Consider the following 20,783-nt stretch of genomic DNA (forward strand, 5'->3'; position numbering starts at 1 on the left):
TTGCCGAGAGGTGCGAGGGAGGAGCGAAGGACTTCTGGGAAGTCATATATTTGTGTGGTTGCGTTACCCGAAACACTACTCTGATAGTGTCTCCCACCCATCCTCGTCTAACCAAAAAAAAGGGACCTGTGCGCCAGATTGGTAAGATAATGAGTTTTTTTTAATTTCTTATTTATTCGTCAGTCTGTTTGGGAATTTAGAATAGTGGGAATGGAGGTTAAGGCAGTTGCATGTTCCTCCTGCAGAATGTGGGAGGTAAGGGTCACCACTAGTGTCCCTGCTGACTACATCCACAGGAAGTGCACCCAACTCCAGCTCCTCAAACTGCGTTAGGGAATTGGAGCTGGAGCTGGATGAGCTTCGGATCATTCGGGAGGCAGAGGGGTTATTGAGAGGAGTTACAGGGAAGTTGTCACTCCTAAGGTACAAGAAAAAGGCAAATGGGTTACAGTCAGGATGGAAAGGGAACCAGCTGGCAGTGCAGGGATCCTCTGTGGCCATTCCCCTCAACAATAAGTATACAGTTTTGGATACTGTTGGGGGGGGGGGGTGGTTGACGGGGGACTTCCAGAGGAAAGCAGTGGGGTTCAGGGCTTTGGCACAGAGTCTGTCCCTGCTTGCTCAGAAGGGGAAGAGGAGCAGAGCAATAGTCATTGGGGGCTCCATTGTTAGGGGGACAAATAGGAGGTTCTGTGGGGACGAGAGAGACTCACGGTTGGTGTGATGCCTCCCAGGTGCCAGGGTTCGTGATGTCTCTGATCATGTTTTTGGAATCCTTAAGGGGGAGGGGACATAGGTAGGAAGAGAGATGGGGATTCAAGGCAGAAGTTCATGGAGCTAGGATGGAAGCTTGGAGCTAGGACGAACGGAGTTGTTGTCTCTGGTTTGTTGCCCGTGCCACATGCTAGTGAGACAAGGAATGGGGGAGAGAGAGAGGACTTGAACATGTGGCTACAGGGGTGATGCAGGAGGGAGGGTTTTGGATTCTTGGATAATTGGGGCTCTTTCTGGGGTAGGTGGGACCTCTACAAGCAGGATGGTCTTCATCTGAACCTGAGGGGTTCCAATATCCTGGGGAGGAAGTTCGCTAAGGCTATTGGGGTGGGTTTAAACTAATCCAGCAGGGGGATGGGAACCAAAATTGTAGTTCAAATATAGAAAAGGTTGAGAGTAGGGATCCAAAATCAAGTTTCAGGGGCGCAAGATGGCACTGGCAAGCAAGAAGTTGCTTTGAAGTGTGTCTACTTCAACACCAGGAACATCTGGAATAAGGTGGGTGAACTTGCAGCATGGGTTGGTACCTGGGGCTTCGATGTTGTGGCCATTTCGGAGACATGGTTAGAGCAGGGACTGGAATGGGTGTTGCAGATTCCAGGATTTAGATGTTTCAGTAAGAACAGAGAAGGTGGTAAGAGGGGGAGATATGGCATTGTTGGTCAGAAAGGATGTTTGGGGACTCGTCAACTGAGGTAGTATGGGCTGAAGTTAGAAACCGGAAAGGAGAGGTCATCCTGTTGGGAGTTTTCTACAGGCCTCCGAATAGTTCCAGATATGTAGAGGAAAGGAGAGCAAAGATGATTCTCGATAGGAGTGAGAGAGACAGGGTAGTTGTCATTGGGGGGCTTCAACTTTCCAAATATTGACTGGGAACACTAGTACAAGTACTATAGATGGGTCAGTTTTTGTCCAGTGTGTGCAGGAGGACTTCCTGACACAGTAAGTAGACACGCCAACAAGGGGCAAAGCCACATTAGATTTGATACTGGGTACTGAGCCCGGCCAGGTGTTAGAATCAGAAGTAGGTGAGCACTTTGGTGATAGCGATCACAGTTCTGTATTTTTTTACTTTAGTGATAGAAAGGGATAGTGTATACCACTGGGCAAGAGTTACTGCTGGGGGAAAGGCAATAACTATGCGATTAGGCAAGATTTAGGAAGCATAGGATGGTGAAGGAAACTGCAGGGGATGGACACATTAGAAATGTGGAGCTTATTCAAGGAAAAGCTGCTGTGTCCTAGATAAGATTGTACCTGTCAGGCAGGGAGGAAGCTGTAGAGCACGAGAGCCGTGGTTTACGAAGGAAGTGGAATCTCTCTTCAAGAGGAAGAAGGCTTATGTTAGGATGAGATGTGAAGGCTCCATTAGGGCTTGAGGGTTACAAGGTAGCCAGGAAAGATCTAAAGAGAGAGCTCAGAAGAGCCAGGAGGAGACATGAGAAGTTGTTGGCGGATAGGATCAGGGTAAACCCGAAGGCTTTCTATAGGTATTTAAGGAACAAAAGAATGATGAGAGTAAGATTAGGGCCAATTGAGGATAGTAGTAGGAAGTTGTGTGTGGAGTCAGGAGATGGGGAAGCACTAAATGAATATTTTTTGACAGTATTCACTCTAGAAAACGACAATGTTGTTGAGGAGATTACTGAGATACAGGCTACTAGACTGGGTGTGATTGAGGTTCACAAGGAAGAGTTATTAGAAATCCTGCAGAGTGTGAAAATAGATAAGTCCCCTCGGCTGCATGGGATTTATCCTAGGATCCTCTGGGAAGTCAGGGAGGAGATTGCCGAGCCTTTGGCATTGAACTTTAAATCGTCATTGTCAACAGGAATAGTGCCAGAAGACTGGAGGACATCAAATGTGGTTCCCCTGTTTAAGAAGGGGAGTAGAGACAATCCTGGTAATTATAGACCGGTGAGCCTTACTTCAGTTGTTGGTAAAGTGTTGGAAAAGGTTATAAGAGAGAGGATTTATAATCATCCAGAAAAGAATAATTTGATTAGGGATAGTCCGCACGGTTTTGTGAAGGGTAGGTCATTCCTCGCAAACCTTATTGAGTTCTTTGAGAAGGTGACCAAACAGGTAGATGAGAGTAAGCCGGTTGATGTGGTGTATATGGATTTCAGTAAGGCATTCGATAAGGTTCCCCACAATAGGCTATTATCCAAAATGCGGAGGAATGGGATTGTGGGAGATGTCGCAGTTTGGATCAGTAATTGGCTTGCTGAAAGAAGACAGAGGGTGGTGGTTGATGGGAAATGTTCATCCTGGAGTCCAGTTACCAATGGTGTACTGCAAGGGTCGGTGTTGGGTCCACTGCTGTTCGTCATTTTTATAAATGACCTGGATGAGGGCGTAGAAGGGTGAGTTGGTAAATTTGCAGATGACATTAAGGTCGGTGGAGCTGTGGATAGTGATGAAGGATGTTGTAGGTAAGCTGCACAGTTGGGCTGAGAGGTAGCAAATGAAGTTTAATGCGGACAAGTGTGAGGTGATTCACTTTGGTTGGAGTAACCGGAATGCAAGTACTGGGCTAATGGTAAGATTCTTGGTAGTGGTAGATGAGCAGAGAGATCTCGGTGTCCAGGTACACAGATCCTTGAAAGTTGCCACCCAGGTTGACAGGACTGTTAAGAAGGCATATACGGTGTTTTAGCTTTTATTAATAGCGGGACAGAGTTACGAACCATGAGGTTATGCTACAGCTGAACAAAACTCTAGTGCGGCCGGACTTGGAGTATTGTGTACAGTTCTGGTCACCGCATTATAAGAAGGATTTGGAAGCTTTGGAAAGGGTGTAGAGGAGATTTACTAGGATGTTGCCTGGTATGGCGGGAAGGTCTTACGAGGGAAGGCTGAGGGACTTGAGGCTGTTTTCGTTAGAGAGAAGAAGGTCGAGAGGTGACTTAATAGAGACGTATAAGATAATCAGAGGGTTAGATAAGGTGGACAGGGAGACCCTTTTCCCAAGAATGGTGACAGTGAGCACAAGGGGGCATAGCTTTAAATTGAGGGGTGATAGATATAGGACAGATGTCAGAGGTAGTTTCTTTACTCGGTAGTAAGGGTATGGAATGCTTTGCCTGCAACTGTAGTAGATTCGCCAACTTTAAGTACATTTAAGTTGTCATTGGGCAAGCATATGGACATACATGGAATAGTGTAGGTTAGATAGGCTTCAGATTGGTATGACAGGTCGGCGCAACATTGAGGACTGAAGGGCCTGTACTGCGCTGTAATGTTCTATGTTCTAAACTTCTGTCAGGTTACCTTTTCAACCTCCTACACTCCAGTGGAAAAACGTCCCAGCCTATCCAGCCTTTCTTTACAACTTAAACCTTCCACTTCAATATCAAGGTAATAAATATAGATCAAAAAGCTGGTCTTATTAATGTTCCCACCTTGTGGTCAGATTGGTTTGCTACCATCCTCTTATTTGGATCAAAGGGCCAACTTAATAGTGGTAGAGGAAATGTTCTCGTGAGTCTCTGAGAAGAAGCTCTTGCCTTTAGTTTACTGCATATTAGACAATTAAACTTGATTGAAAGTTGTGCACTGTTATTTACTTTTAGAAAACCATAGGGTCTTCATTCTACAAGAATCTAAGATGTTCTGCCTTTTTGCCACCAAGTTCTGATGGTATGATCTGAGTGGAACTTAATGCGTTCTCTGATGTTGATCGTTTCAGAACCATTACCTTATACAATATTTCTTTATCCCACCAAGCTCTAGTCTATTAGGTAACATTTATACACTTCTTGTGTATAATTACAGTTCCTGTTCTCCATCTCATCCTCAATCTCTGAATTCACAAATTCAGGAGCTCTGGCGATTTTCACAATTCTTCGAGAACATATTCTCTTTAGGCTTTGAAAATTGGCAGGTGGATAACTTGAGGACTGCTAAATCAAGTAGAGTAGCGCCTCGACTTACGAACTTAATCCGTTCCGGGACCCGGTTCGCGAACCAAAAAGTTTGCGAACTGAATCAATTTTTCCCATTGTTCGGATAGCCGTTCGAATGCTTGGATGGCTGTTCACAGCGCACGCGCCAAAGATGAACAATGAGATCACGTGGGGCCCGAGAGCGCTTGCGTTCAACAATCGCATAGCAAAGCAGAACAATGAAACCATGTGGTTGCACACGGGCTTTTTGCATTCGTACCTTTGTTCGTACCTTGAATTTCGTACATACGTTGGAGCAAAATTTTACATACAATCCTGTTCGTAAACTGATTTTGGCCGTCAACGGGGTTGTTTGTATGTCGAGGTACTGTACTTGCCAGTAACATCATCTGGAGACCTTTTCCTTCATAGATTGTGGATGCTGGATTAAAACATTTTTTTTTTGCAGCATCCTGCATTTCTGCACCAAGCCATGTTTTCTTCTTTGTTTTGAATCTGTGGATATTGGTCGTCACAACAATAGTATTAACTTGAACTGAGTTGTATTCAGCCTGTCTTCTATACAAACAATTAATTACTCTAAATCTGCTGATATTGAACATCCATGTTAACTTTTTTCTTTTGAATTAGTTTGAACATGTTTGTTTGCTCTGTGGTTGTCCTGTTGGTGACCCCAACGTATTCACATCCTAAGTAACATTAGTTGAGATTTACTGCTGATTTAAGTCTCCCATTGGTATTGATAACTCTTCCTTGGGAGACTATTTGAAATATTCCTCCTAAAATTTTTTTTAATCAAACCTCCAAGTTTATATTACAACATTTTTTTTTCCCTGGCTGAGATGGAGCCTAAACAAATTCAGTAAGATTGATCAATGAGCTCAAGGATCCTATTTTATTGTAATGGCTTCAAATGTAAAGTCCATTTTGTGGCACTTCACGAAATACCTCTTTTTTTTTTAAGTCTATATACACCTCATTCACATTTGTTTTAACTTCAGTCGAGTTAAAAATTATTTGCTTTTAGCATATCTATATTGGCTTTCCTTAATCCATAAGCATCTGATACCTTGTTTTCTCATTGATTCTCATTTTCAATTTATTTTGTTTTTGACTGCACTTCTACTTTCAGATGTAGGTAAATTAATGAACTGAGCTTGCTTTCATAATGAATTTCCCTTTGTTCTTGGAATCTTGTTTGTTACAGTTAATACTTTCCTCAGTACATAATATCTGTAATTCCCTTCCCCCTTGTTAATATGGGATATCATCTCTTTGACTTTTCTTTCTGCAAACATTAAAATTTCTAAATTTAAGGAGATAACCAGAACATGAAATGTTAAAGTGCTAGAAATTAACACCAGCTTTATTCGGAATATTCTTTGTTATACTGTAGTAAAATGGAAGACTTGGATTCTGGGAGTTAGTCACATGAGCTTGCTGCAGCAAAAAAAATCTGAAAGATGTTGAGAGAAACTGCTGGTGTAAAAGTGGAATGTAATTGTTTGAGATTTTAAAAAAAACACTGCATGTAGAAGCCTATTGAGATGGTTACTACGAAGGGCATTATTTGGATTGTAATATCTGCAACAGCTGTGTAAACCACTGTTGGTCAGTCAAAGGCAGGATCACCAACCATAAGATGGACGGACGGACGGACGAGAGGTTAATTTGCTAAGTGCCAGAATGAAGCAGGGTCATTCTGATTAGACTGATGTCAGTGGGAAAATCCACGACCCAGACCAAAATAAGCGTGATGAAACAAAGCAGAGAGAAAAAGAGAGTCTGGCACCAAAAGCTGCAAGATATGAATGATAAGGGAAGTATACCAATGCCAGAGTTTATTGTTCTGATTGTATTAATTTTACTACTTTATGTATGAATACTTTCATTGTAGGTATTGTGGTGGGGCAGCTTTTAAAACTTTTCACTTTTTTTTTCACATGTAAGTACACGAGATAAATTGCTATTCTATGATTCATCTGATAACTTCTGGCTGTTTAATATAAAGTATGACATCAAATAGCCCCTGAACCAGCAAGTTGGCTCAAAGTTTTTTTCTGAAATACATTGGATATAATATTCACTTTAAAGCTGCACAGCAACCTGAAAGGTCATGCACAAGTCAGCTGTATTAAATTGCTGTGTATACAGCAAAAAAGCCATGGATTTAAATCACCTGTGGAATAAAACTACAGGTGATATTCCAAGAACAAACCAGGAGATACTTGATTTATTTATTGCCATGTGTATCTTGTTACAAAATAGTGATGTGTTGTGTAATGTCGCTAATCCACCATCTTAAGACAAAAAAATGCAATGTAAAGGCAGAAAAATGAAGAAAAAGATTTTTATTTTGTTTCTCATTGTATGATATTCCGTGCTTTGCCTAATTAGTAATCCCATTCATTTCCCAGTTATTGAGCTAGGTTAAAGACTTCCATGCTTTGTCCATCTGAAATTGAACAATCTAATTTCGATTTTCCTTACATGTGAAGGATGTACCGTTGTGGTGTCACCACATCCTCGCATCTTGCCTACTTATTTAATTGAGGGCTGCTGACATGTCCTCACATCTCAATTGCTGTGCTAATCACATTTCTTCTAAACTACTGTACTTCTCTGCAGCACTCTAATCTCTCTGGTCTAACGTTAACATTTGTCAATGACCTGTTATTGTCTGGCAGTTGAATCTCTTCCTAGTACACAGTCTCCATTACTACTCAAAATGCTCCTATTCTTTCTGCCAGTACTCCCAGTCAAGTCTCCTTCAAACTGCTTAAAATCTCTGAGCTTTCTAAATTAATCCTTCGTTATCCTGAACCAAACACAAGCTGATAGCCTTCCATTTTTATCCCATCTGCCGTAAGCCGCCACAGTTTAAAAACATATTGCCATTAACAATTCAGAGCATCCCTGATCTCTAGCACAGAGTCTGGATTACAAATAGTGGCATATGAACCTGGTTACTTTTAATGGCTTTTTTAAAAAAAAATCAAACAGTCCTTCTGGAACAAAAAAAAATTATATTATCTCAACAACCAATCCCCACCAAGAAAGTCTGAGAGCATCTGCTTCTCTCATTAACTGCGAACCAACCATGGCTGACTTCTCACATTGAACAACTACTCCCCAAAAAAAGTGTTGCTGTGAGTAGCAGCTTGGGTCCTTGCTGTGCCTGCCTTTTCAGTCTACCTCTGCCCTCTATCTCCTTTTTTTTCTTATCCATTCAGCATATTGGAAGCGCTTTCCATTTTTTCCACAAACCACACCATTTCAAGACTTTGCTTTCAATTTCCAACCTCCTCTTGTATTCATATGGTCCATCTTCAATTCTTTTTCCATTCCTTGGCGTTTGTAGCCACCATTTCATGTGGAAAGCTATTAACCACAATAAGATTTCTCTCATTCTCACCATTGCAGCCTCTCCAACAGATCATTCTCCACCATTTCTATTGACTGCTCTGAGATGCCACCATCAAACATATCCTCTCCCTCTCCTTAGTATTTTGAAGAGTTTTTTTTCTCCTGTTGGCAGAACCCTGGTCCTGTTCTCATTCACCCACAACATTCCTTTTTTTTTAAACTAACTTACATTTCCACATATGGTTTGGAGGTGGTGAAAAGGCTCTTGTTCTGCTGTCAAAGGTCTCAAATAATCCTTCCAAGCTTAACAACAAATTATTTGTGCATTGCATTTAGTACACTATCACAATTTATGATTCTGTACCAGACCATCAAATTTTGCGCCCCCTCAATCTGTTCCACAATGTATTACCTCAACTGCTAGGCAGTCACACTTCCTGGGTTTCTGCTTCCTTGGACTCTGGACTCTGAAACTGTACTCCAGTAATGATTTCACGAGCGTATGTACATTTCTGCACCTGTAAATTGGATCACTGAGCTGAACTGATTTTTAACCTGAGCTCGATATTGTATTGAGGGGCAGCTCCTTTATTCCCCTTGATTCTATTACAGCTAAATTTCTCATCACTATTTCTCTCTTCTTCTCCCCACCCCCACCCCCACCCCCAATGTTACCTGATTAAATGGTTCTCACTTCATATGTTGATCCTTTTTTTCCTTTCTAATCATCAGCCATCATCAGTTCTCCCTCAAAATATCAGCCTTTGACTATTTCAAGTTAGAAAATTTCAAGCTAGGAGAAATATCTTCTCCTCCTGTCCCCTTATCATTGGTGTTCCCGAAGGGTCATAAGTAATCTTTGATTTCCCTCCTATTTCTGATCTTTTTGCAGGCCTCCCTGGTGATGGCATCAAAAAGCCTCATTAGTTTACGATATGTAAACTGAAGCATTCAACTCCATCTAACCTGGTTCCTCCAGTGTAGTGAAATCATTGGACCATTTATCCAACCTCTATATTGGATGAGCAGCAGTTTTCTTCACTTTAAATGTTGGAGTGATTGGAGCCATAGTTTGGCGCAGGGACTGAAAACACTGTTTCCTAGCTGTCACTTCTAATACTTTTCCTCACTATCAGTCTGTTCACATGGTCAGATTTGATTGAGGTGAACTTCTGACCTAATTCACACTATCTTTAAAATTGCTGAGTTACATCCATAACATCATTTGGCTTCCTTGTCTCAGGCAATCTAGTGAAACCATATCAATTACTTCATTTCTTCTAGCTTTGACTATTCCAGTGCACTTCCACCTGCCCTTAACCTTTTTTTTTCTATCTTCTGTAAACTTGGCCATTCAAAACTCTACCTGCTTTTTAACTTGGAGCAATCCTGTTTCTCTATTGCTGTGGAGTTTTGATCTAGTGTTCTGGTCAAGCAATGTCTTAATTTTTTTTCAAATCCTTCCATGACATTACTTATGTTCCAAACATATAACCTTCAAATATGTGCCAAGCTAATTCTGGCCTTTTGAGTACTGCCAATAATAGTTGTTCCACCATTTGGTAGCTGTACCTTCAGTTGGCTACACACCAAGTTCTGAATTCTTCCTTTACCTCTTGCTGCCTTCTCTTGCTTTCTTCTTTGACTGCACCTGAACTGTTCAGTTAGTTTTATCTGTTGACCTTTCGATTTGAATTCTTGTTTGAAGATCTTTTTCTCTTGCTTACTGACTCTGGGCCCATGAATCCTCCCTCCACATGGACTCCATACAGTTCAGTTGCCACATTAACAAAACATGTGGAGGCTTCGGAAAAGATACAGAAATGGTTTACCAGAATATTGCAAGGCTTAGATGGTATTAGCTATAAGGAGCGATTGGACAAACTTGGTTTGTTTTCACTTGAACACTGAAGAATGAGGGGCAACTTTAGTTTACAAAATTATGCGATGCATGGATAATTGCTTTTTTTCCAGGATAAAGATGCCAATTACTAGAGTTTGTAGGTTAAAGGGGATAAATTTAAAGGAGATGTGAGAAGCAATATTATTTAGGGTGGCAAGTGCCTGGAATGTGCTGCCGGAGGACATTATGGAAGTAGATCCAATAGTAATGTTTAAGAGACATTTTGGCAGATTTGAGTAGGCAGGCAATAAAGGGAATCCGACTGTATAAGTGGTAAAAGGTTTTTAGTTAGAAAGTTATCCATCATTGATGCAGTCTTGATGGGCTGAGGGGCCTGTTGCTGTGCTGTGTTTTTTTTATTCTTTATTCTCCCTGGTTCTACTGCATTCTGTGCCACGAATGGGTCCACAGTGCATTGTGATAAGTTATTCGAGTACTTATTTTGTAATTTTTAAAAAGTCCACTCGTGGGGTGAAGGAGTTGGCTGGGCAGCATTTATTAGCCATCACTAATTGACCAAAGGGCATTTCAGAATCAACCGCATTGCTGTAGGCATGGAGTCACATGTAGATTAAACCAGGTAGGAATGGCAAGTTTCCTTCCCTAAAGGACATTTTTCTGACAATCGACAATGGATTCATGGTCATTATTAGATATTTAATTCCAAATTTTTTAAAACTTAATGCCAATTCAACCATCTGCCATGGTGGGTTTCAAACTCAGAACTTTATCTGGGTTTCTGGATCACCAGTGATAATACCATGAGGCCGTCACCTCCCCAGTATATTGTTGGAAATTTTTTGGGTGTGGTGTGAGATCTTCCTCCATTGCCTCTATTCTATCAAATGGAGAAAAAAGTAGAATCTGAAATTGTTCCACCCTGAAGCCTGTAAAGTGCTAAGTGGATAATGAGCTCTTCCTGTCACTTTCTTTCGGTTGTGTAAACTTTTATACAGAATACAGAATAGTCATAGTCATAGAGATGTACAGCATGGAAACAGACCCTTCGGTCCAACCTGTCCATGCCGACCAGGTTCTGGACTCCCCGACCCCAGGGAAAAGACTTTGTCTATTTATCCTATCCATGCCCCTCATTTTGTAAACCTCTAGGAGGTCACCCCTCAGCCTCCGAAGCTCCAGGGAAAACAGCCCCAGCCTGTTCAGCCTCTCCCTGTAGCTCAGATCCTCCAACCCTGGCAACATCCTTGTAAATCTTTTCTGAACCCTTTCAAGTTTCACAACATCTTTCCAATAGGAAGGAGACCAGAATTGCAAGCAATATTCCAACAGTGGCCTAACCAATGTTGAATGATTTTGCGTTGTTAAGTGTTAACTACGCTAATCTTTCCATTGATGCTTTCAGCTGTTTTCAGCATCTTCAGTTCTTTGGTTTCTGCAAGTTGGCTACTTCTATTGCCTGTTGACAATATTATTTAGATATGTGGAAGAATTAAGGATAATGTTTCAGGATAAATGCTAGAGAATAGGCATTAAAGATGAGTTGAATGCCACCTTGTGTCTACAGTTTTTATGGATTATTTCAAGGAAAATAATGGTAACTAAGACCATTTTCAAATGACCTTATTTTTTGCTACATTTAGGTAACATGTCAGCTCCTGATGACATATTCCTGTTGAGGGAATAGGGGCTACTGCCCTTGTGGGAAAACCTCCCACTGATCCAGCCATGGAGTCTGAGACCACAGCAACTACCATTTTGGCTTCAGTCAAAGAACAGGTACAGAAGTTATAATTTTGCTTAATTATAGATGTTATAGGCTGACTTGTTGTCCTTGTATATTATTCTGGATAATTCTGTTTAATAGACAACTCAAATGAACTGTATTTTTTAAAATCTTAGCTTAGTTGGAAATGATTTAAAACTACAGATATAGCCACATGAATATGTTACTACGCAGTATCTCATTATGTCCAGATTGTATTAGGTAAAAGGACTGAACAGCAAGATGCATCCTGTTTAAATTTATTTTTGTTCTTATTCCTAGCTCTTTTCACTTGTGAAGTTTACTAGAGAATAGCAGTGAAGCCAGTTGTATTTTTAGAATGAATTTACTGAATGAATGTGTTCAGGAGCATAGATGTTATAAATGGAATTACTATAAAAGCTGTTGCCTTTTAAAAATATTCATGAATTAATGTTAGTGTCAGAAAATACAAGGCTTGATGGGGCTCCAAAGGAACAGTTGTGAAATTGGCAGACTTTTAAATTATTAGGTGAGATTCATTGATGTGAAGCATTCATATTCTATGCAATGAAATGTGTCTCTGACTCGTCAAATACCTGACCATACGAGCTGAGAAGTGCAGCATGTAAGTTGCGCCGGAAGCAGAATTGTACCTATATCTTTTTAAACTGTTGTTTACTTTAGATGTTGATCTTAATGGCATCTTCTAATCAGTATTTGTGCTTTTCATTTTTAGTTACACTCAGAAAATGTAATTTAATGTAAGAAATGTTTCTGCATTACTTTTCCTTCCTTGCACATTTTATTTGAAATTATTTTATGCTGTATTATTTTTCTGTGGCTGTCAGCAGTTTTGGAAAGTAATTCCCTTGAGCTTGTCTACTGAGCAACAGCTGGCTTAATTTATTAGAAACTAGTCAATTTCCTACTCTATCAATAACTAATGGAGAGCTACCAGCGGGTGGAAAATTTATCCTCCTGCCTTTATCCATCTGAAGACTGAGACAGTTGTAGCAGCCAGGCAACTGTTTCAGTGACCTAACTTGCCATGAACAGTAGTGTTAGGTCAGATCTGAATTTGCCAGCAATTTGTATTTTTTTGTTTTGATTTGGAGGTGTCAGTGTTGGACTGAGGTGTACAATGTAAAAAATCATACAACACCAGGTTATAGTCCAACAGGCTTATTTGGAACCACTAGCTTTTGGAGCATCTGCAGACTTTTTTTTTGTATTTTACAGTTGGTCAAGGAAGCTGTCTTTAAGGAATATCTTGGAGGAGGAAAGAGGCTGGAGAATAGATATTCCAAAGCTTGGGGGTCAGTTATATTAAGGTGCAACTATGAGATCTAGGAGTAGAAGTAGGCAGTTTATCTGAACAAGTCTGCTCTGCCAATTAATGAGGTCATGATCTGATATCCTCATTCCACTTCCCTGCCTTTTTCCCCATGATCCTTTTTAATGAAAATTTTCATCTCAGCCTTGAATGTATTTGATGACCCAGTCTCAACACATTTCTGTGGTAAGAAATTTTGCAGATCCTTCTGCCTTTGGGTAGCGTGGAGGCTCAGTGGATAGTACTGCTTCCTCACAGCGTCAGGGATCTGGGAGGTATGCTCTTTAGAAAGTTGGCGCAGACTTGGTGGGCTGACTGGCATTTTTTTCCCCATACTTTAGATTCTAATTCAGGAAAAAAGGGAGGCAGTGGCCTAGTGAATCTTCTTGGACTGTTAATCCAGAGACCCAAATGGTCTGTGGACCCAAGTTTGAATCCAGCCATGGCAGATTATGGAATTTGAATTGAATGCAAAACTGGAGTTGTCTCATGATGACCATGAATCCATTGTCAATAATTGTAAACCCCATCTGGTTCACTAATGTCCTTTCAGAGAAGGAAGATGCCATCTCTACCTGGTGTGGCTTACATATGACTCCAAGCAAAGCAACGTGATTGACACTTGACTGCCCTCTTCCCGTAAACAAATTTTTAAAAATTCCTCCTTTTGTTGCTCATGCTCACTCTCCATACCCAGAATCAAGCAAATAAACTTACACTGGCATTGGAGGATGTACAGTGAATCTTTCCTTGAACAAGGGGGTTAAAATTGTTTACTGTTTTTGTTTTGATCTGGCGAGAGTACCTTGTATAGTATTGGCAAAGCCCCCTCTCCATTTATACTTGATTCTTTTGAGTAAAAGCCAACTGACCATTTGCTTTCCCCCATTACCAGAAGAACTTTGGATGCTACTTTTTGCGATTCAAGCATAAGGACTCACTAATTTCTTTCTGCAGTTATTCCCCAATGTTTACTCTTCTTTCTACTGTGTACACAGTATATTCCATCTGTAAAGTCTCTGCCCCACCCCCTAACCTGTCTATATCCTTCCAATAGACTCATTGTCACCCACACCACTTGTCATTTTTATATGTAGTAAATAATCGTGACCCCCAGCACTGATCTGTTACTGTACTAGTTTCTGAAGGCAACTAGGAGTGTTGTGGGCAATGAATTCATTGTGGTCTGCCTGGATTTTAGCCAGGCTTTTGATAAAGTCCCTCAGGGCAGATTCAAGAAAAGTGGCATTAGGTACGGTTCTGTATTGGGGCCTTTACTGTTCATGATGTACATGATTTGATTTGAGCTTAAGTATATTAGGTATGACTTAAGAGGCTATTTGTAAACTGCAGGATGACATCAGTGGACTGGTCGGCGAGACAATGCAGTGGCAGGATGGTCTGTTGTCTTCGTTGTGTCAGGGTCATGGATGTCCTTGAGCGGGTACAGTGCATCCTGAAGTGGGAGGGTACACAGTCATTGCCTACTTACATCATTTGTGCCAATATAGACAGTGTGACAAGGTCCTGCAATGACACTTCAGGGAATAAAGTAGTACCTCTGGTGTAATAAGTGGCTGAAGAGCTGGCAAGGAGGTTTGATAGTGACACTCTGGGCTTAAGTTAGTGTGGTGGGGTATTGGGAATTTGAGCAGCAGGTTAGTAAGTATAAAGATGGAAGAGCTCAAGTCTAAGGCAAATATAGCTAAGCAGAAGAGTAGTCAGGGAGAAGTTGTTGAGCTCAGCAGAAATAAGCTTGGACTGTATTTGCTTCAATGCAAAAAGTATAATAGGTAAGATGGGTGAATTTAGAGCCTGGATTAATGCACATAATTAAGATGTTGCTATCATGGAGATGAGGTTGAAAGAGGCAGGATTGGTAGCTTAACATTCTGTAATATTGATGCTTTAGATGATATGGAGAAGGAAGCAAAAATGGGTGAGTTACATTACTGGGTAAGGAACATATCACAGCTATTTTGAGAGAAAATATCCTTGAGGGATCTTGCAGTTAAGCATTATGGATAGAGCTCAGGAATAGGAAGGGTGTAGTCACAACGCTGGGACTGTACTAGAGACCTCCCAGCTACTAGCAGGAAATAGAGGATGAGATATGTAGTCAGTTTCTGGAAAGATGTGAAAATAGGGCTTTGCAGTAGGTGATTTTAACTCTGTTGCATGCACGCACGTGTACTTTGGTGCTTTGGATGGGAGCAGTTTGTTAGGGGAGTCCAGGAGGGTGTTTTGAAACAGGAATTGTATATTCTAATGAGGAAGGGGGTCATAGTGGACCTGGAAATGGAAATGAACCTGTCTAGGTGATCAAATATTCAATGGGAGAGCATTTTGGGAATAGTGACCAAAGTTCTGTAACTTTTTGGATACTTTTAGAGAAGGGCAATAATGGACCTTGATTGAAGGTGTTAAATTGGAGGAAGGTCAACCATAACCAAATTAAGCAAGAATTGGAGAATGTGGATTGGGCATATCTGTTTAGAGGGTTAATCCACATCTGACATTGGAGTATTTTAAGGAGCAGGTGATCAGTGTGCAGGACAGGCAAAATCCTGTGAAAATGAAGACAGAAATGGCAGCATTTAGGAACCATGGATGATGGGAACTTATCAGCTTAGTCAAAAAAAGAAGTTTACATAAGGTCGCGGTAACTAAAAACAGATGAAGTCCTTGAGAAATATCGAAGTAAAAAGAGGTTCAAATGGGGAGTTAGGAGAGCTAAAAGGGGATGTGAAATGTCCTTGGCCATCAGGTTAGGAGAATCCCAAGGCATTTTATACATGTACCAGGAAAGAGTAGGCCCACTGAAGGATAAAAGAGGGAGGTTGTGTGAAATCAGTGAGATCTTTGCACCCTTCAAATTGGTATTCTTTAAAGAGAAGGATGTTGAGGCTAGTGAAAGGTATGTAAATACTCTTGGACAGGTGAACACAATAGAGGAGGAAATTTTGGGTGTCTTGAAATATGTAGAAGGTAGGCAAGCTCCCAGAGCTAGAGGATCTATCCTAGGATATGGTGGGAGGAAATGGCTGAGGCCTTAGCAGATACCTGTACATCCTCTTTTGCTTCAGGCAAAGATCCAGTGGACTGGAGAATGGTCAGTGTTGTTCCTTTAAGAAGGGAAACATATAATTCAGATAATTGCAGGCTGGTGAGCCTAATGTCAGTGGTGGGAGAGCTGTTGGAGAAGATACTGAAACCGGGTTTATTTGTATTTTGGAATTTAATGAACTTGTTAGTGATAGGCGGCATGGGTTTGTGCTCAGAAGGTCATGTCTCCAATTTGGGTTAGAGTTTTATTGAGATGACAATGATTTGAGGAAAGGGCAGTGGATGTTCTCTACATGAACTTTAAGGCATTTGAAAAGGTACTTAATGGCAGGCTTGTACAGAAGATACTCATGGGATTTGGGGTTAGCTGGCCAGGTGGATACAAAACTGGCTTGAAGATGGAGTAGTGGTGGAAGGGTACTTTTTTGGAGATTGGTAACTCATGGTGTACTGCCGGGAGCAGTGCTGAGACCTTTGTAATATATATAAATAATCTGGAAGAAAATGTAGGTGGCCTGATTAGTAAGTTTGTGGATGATGCCAAAATTGGTAAAGTTGCAAATAGTGAGGATTATGAAAGGAGACAGTGGGATATAGGTTGCAGATTTTGGCAGAGAAATGACAGGCAAAAAAGGTGACAAGTTGTATGACAGCTATGTAAAACTTAAGGAATGTGGTGTGCAATTCTGGTTGCCACAGCCCCAGAGAGGACATGAATGCTTTGGAGAGGGTGCAGAGAAGGTTTACCAAAATATTGCCTGGCTTGGAGGGTTTTGGTTCTGAGCAGAGGCTGGACAAACTGTTTTCATTGGAAAGACTGAGGCTGAAGGATGACTTGATAGAGGTCTACAAAATTGAGAGGCTTAAATAGGGTGGATAGTCAAATTCTTTTTCCCAGGGTGGAGCGATCAATTACAAGAGGGCACAGGCTTCAGGTTGAGGGTGTTTGAAGAGTTTTTAGGGGTGAAGTGTAGGGGGAAAAACATTTTACACCGGGAAGTGGCTGCCTGGAATGCCAGTGGTAGAAGCAGACCAGTGTTTTTAAGGCCTATCTTGATGGACACCAATCTGAGATGAACAGAGGGATACATACACTAAGGGACACTAAGTAGTGGGTGTAAATCGGGATCATGAATTGGTGCAGGCTTGGAGGGCTGAAGGGCCTGTTCCTGTGCTATGTTGTATTATAAATTATATTACCTCACTTTTCCAGGATGAATTTATTTGTGGTGGGCCAACAAGGCAAGATATTGCATTTAACAATTGTAGGAGCCTGGAATCGTAGAATCATACAGCACAGAAGAGGCCCTTCAGTCTAGATAGTCTGTACTGCCAAAAAATCGCTACCTACATTTTAGTTCGCTTTCCTACAGTGGGCCACTAAGCTTTGAATGTTGTAGTACTTCAAGTATTCATCCAAATACATTTTTAAGATTGAGGTTACCTGCCACAACTACCTTTCCAGTCAGTGCATTACAGCTCCCCACCACCTTCTGGGTGTAAAAACACTTCATCAAATCCCCTCAACCTCCTACCTTTTTACTTTTTAAAGTAATGAGCCCTTGTGTGTTGATTAAGGGGAACAAATGCTTTTGACAGAAGTACTGAAGATCTGAAGGATCGTGGTGTGCACATCTGTAGATCCTTTAACATAGCAGGACAAGAGATAAGGTGATGAGAGAGGCTCAGCGGAGGCATAGAATACAAAAGCGATTAGGTTATGCTAGAACTCATAATCTAGTTACGGCACAACTGGAGTACTGTACAGGTTTGGTCACCATGTGATAGTAACTATGTGATTGCGCTGAAGCTTGCAGAGGAAATTTACTAGTTAGCCCAGACCTCCAACCCAGTGGAGGAAGGATTGGGGAGGCTGGGGTTATTGTGAAGATTGAGAGCAGACCTCAAGAGTATAAGATTGAGGAATAGGATAGATAAGGAACATTTTTCCATTAATTAGAGGGATCAGCAACTGGAGAGTATAGATTTAAAGTAAGAGGAAAGTTGGGGTGATTTTCTTTTCTCATTTGGAAACTGAAGGGAGAATGTAAATTAGTGCATGAAGAGATAGTTGAGTCAGAATTTCCTGTAACACTGAGCCGTATGTAGGCATTCACCTACATTGCCATAGCCTCAGGGCTATAGTCCAAAAGATGGAAAATTGAATTAATATCTCATCAGTGAGCCTCCAGATGATGTTACCTAGTATGGTGACGAAATGTCTGAAAACGAACCTTCCAGCTCAATGAGCAAACCTGCATCTGAGCTGTACATCTTCTCAAAACTCACTGAATTAGTATAATCAGATCTTTAACTAGCACAGACAGAATGGGCCAATGGCTTCCATCTGATCTGTAAAATGTTTGCAAGTTAAGACCTAGAATAGTTTTCATGACCTCCAGTTTGGAAGATAAATGAGATATGAAGAAGTGAATTGGAATGATCAAATCTAGAGGTAACACAGGTTTCAGAAGATAAGCTGAGCCTGGTGAAGTTGTGATGTTTGTCTTTAGTGATGGCATGAATGAGTTTGGCAGTTTATTTCAGAATTGCATATGACTCCACAGTTGCAAACTTTATCGCAGACTATTACCAGGAGAAGGATAGAATATGTCACTAGGGAATAGTTTGGAACAGTGATGGAAAACAGTGGTCTGTCTGTCATCAGGAGGAAATTTCTTCTCATTCAGGATGGTTTTCTGATTTAGCAGTAGGGAGTAATGGTGGTAATGTGGCGTTGTATATTTCTCGTGTATGTAGGAAACTTAGCACTTCATTTGGAATGTGTCACTGAAAGGCAGCACATAGATGGGGCAGAATATTCCCATCCAGCTGAGTGTTGACCAGAAACTGACCATACAATGGTTTCGAATAAACAGGAAACTTTCAGAAATACGTGATCTCAGATAGGGATGCAAGGTAGTTGATGGGTGTCATTACTGTGTGATTGGAAAAAATAAGATCAGAAATATTTGATCTCACTGATTTTTGTTTTGCCCATGTCATGAGCACCAGCTATGTCCATTAAGTGTTCACCAAACCATAATTTAATATAGCTTGTGTAGCCTCCATTTTATTTATAATGATGCAGTTGGAGTAGACGAGTGGTCAAGCTTTCATTTAAATAAGTTACAGGTCAGTTTGTTGCAAGTTATTACGGAGAGAACTTCAGAGCCAACAAGGTGAAATTGCAGAACCAAGACTCCAATTACTGATAAAACCAGGATGTTTGTGCTAAAGACACATTGGGACTTTCTTGTCCAGTTTGGACCCATTACTTGAATACTTGTTAATGTGAAAAGATTAATGCAAGAAGTCAAATCCAGCAGCTGCAATGAATTCTGTGGTTGAATAGGTAGTGTTTTTCCTCAAAGTTTCCTCAGAACAGCAAATTTGGGAAGGAAAGAGTCCCATATTCACCAGTTCTGTGATTTTGATTTCTTCTGCCTGATTTCCAATGGAGCAGTATTTTGTATGCCTTTGTCCCCTTGGTCTAATATTTCTTGAGGGTGATTGCTCAAAGTTGCAGCCTTTTCTGTTCTGCTCATTAAGATGGCTATACAAACAGTTGCATGAGTATCAATTTATAAGAGTATTTGTTCCTGACTGCGTCATCTTTCCAGCTGTGAAGGATGATTAGTTCTGATTTTGGGACTAGACTTCATTGTATTTTTAGTTGAGGCAATTAGATTTTCAAGTACCATTGTTATCACTTTGGTTCCCTGTTGAGGCACAAAACACTGTTTTGCAACTTAAAGGGCATCTTTCGTTGCCCAGGGACAAATACATTCTAAAAGACTTCCTTTTGTAACTTGGAAGTATTGTAGTTCAGTAGTATTTGAAATAGTCCACTGTAACAGACGTGGCCAGTATGACTCCATCTTGAAAAGACTTTTTGTAACTTGATTCCCAATGTACGGATTTTTAAAATTGTAATCAATGAGGTGGTCTGTGTGGAACCACAGACGATTGGTGAGATCCTAAATTAATATTTTGCATCAATATTTATTGTGGAGAAAGATATGGAAGTTGGGGAACTCAAAATAAATTGTCTTAAAGAGCCCACATTACAAAAAGGGGCTGCTGGAGGTCTGAATGCATAAAGGTAAATAAATCCCAGGTCAAGTGTGGGCATTGTGTGAATTTGGGAAGAAATTTCAGAGCTCTTCGTTCTGAATTAATGATAACATAGCCACAGGTGAGGTGCTGGAAGACTGGAAGGTGGCTAACATTATCCCATTATTTAAATGCTGCAAGGAAAAGCCAGGAAACTACAGACCAGTGAAGATGACATCAGTGGTGGGTAAATTGTTGGAAGGAATTCTGAGTGATGGGATCTACATGCATTTTGAAAGGCAAGGACTAATGGGGGTGGTCAGCATGGTTTTGTACATGGGGAAATTGTGTTTTGCTAACACGATTGAGTTTTTTTTTGAAGAAGAGACTAAAAAGACAGACAATGTCTATTGCTGTGCCTTCATCTACATGGACTTTAGCAATGCCTTTGACAAGGTTCTGCATGGTAAACTTGTTAGTAGGGGTAGATCACATGGGATCCATGGAGAGAACCAATTGGATACAAAATTGGCTTGACAGTACTCAGTGTGGTAGAAGGTGGTTGTGCAGAGCGAAACCAGTGGTGTGCCTCAAGGATTGTGCTGGTCTCATTATTCATATCAAAATCGTTTATCAGAGGCATGATTTGTAAGTTTGCGGATGGAACCAAAA

The 20,783-nt window shown here is 40.8% G+C and overlaps 1 protein-coding gene across 3 annotated transcripts in view; it reads left to right on the forward strand.

The window, feature by feature from the left end:
* Positions 1–20,783, forward strand: part of pkp4 (plakophilin 4) — a 236,229-nt gene that overhangs the window by 22,827 nt on the left and 192,619 nt on the right. For all 3 annotated transcript variants that reach the window (XM_043693802.1, XM_043693805.1, XM_043693804.1), the window contains exon 2: positions 11,553–11,688. In XM_043693802.1, coding sequence (XP_043549737.1) covers positions 11,638–11,688 — 51 coding nt within the window. In that variant the 5' untranslated portion in view covers positions 11,553–11,637. The remainder of the gene's footprint in view (positions 1–11,552; positions 11,689–20,783) is intronic.

This window comes from Chiloscyllium plagiosum, chromosome 7, assembly GCF_004010195.1.
Source record: "Chiloscyllium plagiosum isolate BGI_BamShark_2017 chromosome 7, ASM401019v2, whole genome shotgun sequence".
Lineage (NCBI taxonomy): Eukaryota > Metazoa > Chordata > Chondrichthyes > Orectolobiformes > Hemiscylliidae > Chiloscyllium > Chiloscyllium plagiosum.